The 2,091-nt window shown below is 37.7% G+C and overlaps 1 protein-coding gene across 1 annotated transcript; it reads left to right on the top strand.

Moving 5' to 3' along the window:
- Positions 1 to 610: 610 nt before the first annotated feature.
- On the top strand, positions 611 to 1,717 carry LOC136279005 (uncharacterized). The gene is made up of 3 exons (XM_066162335.1): positions 611 to 1,117; positions 1,445 to 1,539; positions 1,642 to 1,717. Exons 1-3 carry the CDS (start codon positions 611 to 613, stop codon positions 1,715 to 1,717), a joined length of 678 nt encoding a protein of 225 aa, XP_066018432.1.
- The last annotated feature ends 374 nt before the right edge of the window (positions 1,718 to 2,091 follow it).

The following is a 2,091-nucleotide window of genomic DNA, read 5'->3' as shown; positions in this document are numbered from 1 at the left end:
ATGCTTCTGGTCGTAAAATAAATGTCGCCGAGTTCACAACGAGTGATCATGATTTAAATTTCAGTTTTCCAATTTCTATTGGCACACTTATTTGAATTTGCCATTGTGTAGGCTTAATCTATTTCAGATGCAAATACTGTGATTAAGTATGATGGATACCGCGCAGCATGAAAACAAGAGAAAAATAAACACCAGTCAATAGCGCCAATTTCATCACTAGTGTCCTGTTTTAATTGTAAGGACGGGTGTTACAAAGTGCGAAGAGCTGGTTACAAAGTGCAATAAGGTTCTTACAAAGTACGACAGGCATTACAAAGTGTGACGATTTTTAAAAACCTCGTTGCTCTAATAACTAAATATCATCAGTCGATTATTCTATGAAATTCAAGCAGGTGTTTTACGCGGAAATTGTGCTGCAGATTTTCAAACTACAAAGCTTCTTCAATGTTGCTCTATTGATTATTCTTGTTCCTTTTTTTAGTGTGGCTCAACGCTATCAAGTTTTCCGAGTGCCTCGTATTTCTATGTGTATTTGTACGAAAAGTTGTTGAATTATTTTCTCCCATCAGGTTGGAGTCATAGACTTAAAGACGTAGTGACTAATTGAACTATGAAACTTCTCCATATTCTTCTGTTACTGGTTTACTTAAAATTTTCCACGAATTCTGAACAAAAAACGCAGTGCAGGTTCAAAGTAGCTTTGCTGAACACTCCTCCTTATATCATGAACGGAAGTCTCGATCCAGGATTTATGTATCAAACCATTAAATGGTTTGTGGACATGACTTGCTTTAGTAGACAAGCAAGCGACCCAACAGCTTGCAATATGGATACCATCTTTGTGCGAAGTCAAGATGAAATGTCAAATCTGATGAAAACCAAGCAAGTGGATTTCACTTTTCCCTTTCAAGCTAACCATAAGATAGACGATGATGGACTGCCTAATGTCACACTGATCCGAGCATTTGTGTCATTTGGCAGTTCTCTAATAGCAAACTTAAAGAAGTGTGAGGAAGAATCAGAGGAACAGCTCTTTGCACCTATTACGTCACAATGGCCAATTCTGGTTTGTAGGATATTACTGTCAGGAGTTTCAGGAATACTCGTATGGCTTTTGGTGAGAACATAAATTTATGTTGGTCATACAGTACCACATAGACTTAGATAGGCAGCACGTTCGGGCGATGGGACACGACAGAACTCTGAGAGGAGATGCCTGGAGGTTTTAGGAAAACTTTAATGAATTTTGTTTTACTAGTCATGAAAATGTACATCTGACCTCTTGATAGAATGGAATTTAAGCAGAATTTTTTTTCCTGTTCTTTTTTATGAACGATATCCAAGTGATCTGAGAATAACAATTTCTTTTGGGATAGCTCCTAGTTAAAACACCGTAACATTCTTTTGCAGGCTATAAAAGTAGACTTTTCCTTCCTGATTGCAGGAACGCAGAGTTAACAAAGACCAGTTTTCACCTTTATTTACGGCTGGTGCACCTCAAGGATTTTGGTGGGCCGTGCTTTTCCTCCCAACAGTGGGGTATTTCAATCCTGTCTAAGATAATTGCACTTGCAATTAAACGTACTTCTAAGTTTTTGACTTGAGTTGCGGTTTTTTATGATTACTCCTTTTCTAAATCAGGTACGGTGACATAACTCCAAAGTCCTTTCTTGGCCGTATCTTGGCATTATCTGGGTTCTGGTGGGAGCAATCATGATGTCATTGTTCACAGGCTTAATAATCAGTGCCATGCAAGCCTCCCTTGATTGCACAAAATGCAAAGATATTGCTGGTAAAGAGGTGCGTATAAAGAAAGAAAAGTTTTATCCTAAGTGTTGCCAAAAGAAGACGAATCTGTCCTTTAGTAGTAATTTGAAAAAAAAAACTACTTAGTATGATTGTACCTTTTTCAGCCCTCTCTGAGTTCTAAGTACATGTAGCAGAAATCAACTCCCCATAGTTGTTGGTATTAATGCAAATTATTGTATTTTTCACATCAGGTTGGTGTCTTAGCTCCTTTTCTTCAACCCAAAAAGTTGCTGAAGAGTTTGATGCAAAGATCATCAGTAAGTGAGGAATTCATTTATGGTA

The sequence above is a fragment of the Pocillopora verrucosa genome, chromosome 2 (genome assembly GCF_036669915.1).
Source record: "Pocillopora verrucosa isolate sample1 chromosome 2, ASM3666991v2, whole genome shotgun sequence".
In the NCBI taxonomy this organism is placed as follows: domain Eukaryota; kingdom Metazoa; phylum Cnidaria; class Anthozoa; order Scleractinia; family Pocilloporidae; genus Pocillopora; species Pocillopora verrucosa.
The sequence above is the reverse complement of the archived record's forward strand: the minus strand, read 5'-3'. Positions and strand labels throughout refer to the sequence as shown.

Coding starts and splice junctions, on each gene's coding strand:
- LOC136279005 (XM_066162335.1), top strand. CDS start 611: ATGAAACTTCTCCATATTCTTCTGTTACTGGTTTACTTAAAATTTTCC. Junction 1,118..1,444: donor GAATACTCGTATGGCTTTTG/GTGAGAACATAA, acceptor TCCTGATTGCAG/GAACGCAGAGTTAACAAAGA. Junction 1,540..1,641: donor CTTTTCCTCCCAACAGTGGG/GTATTTCAATCC, acceptor TTTCTAAATCAG/GTACGGTGACATAACTCCAA.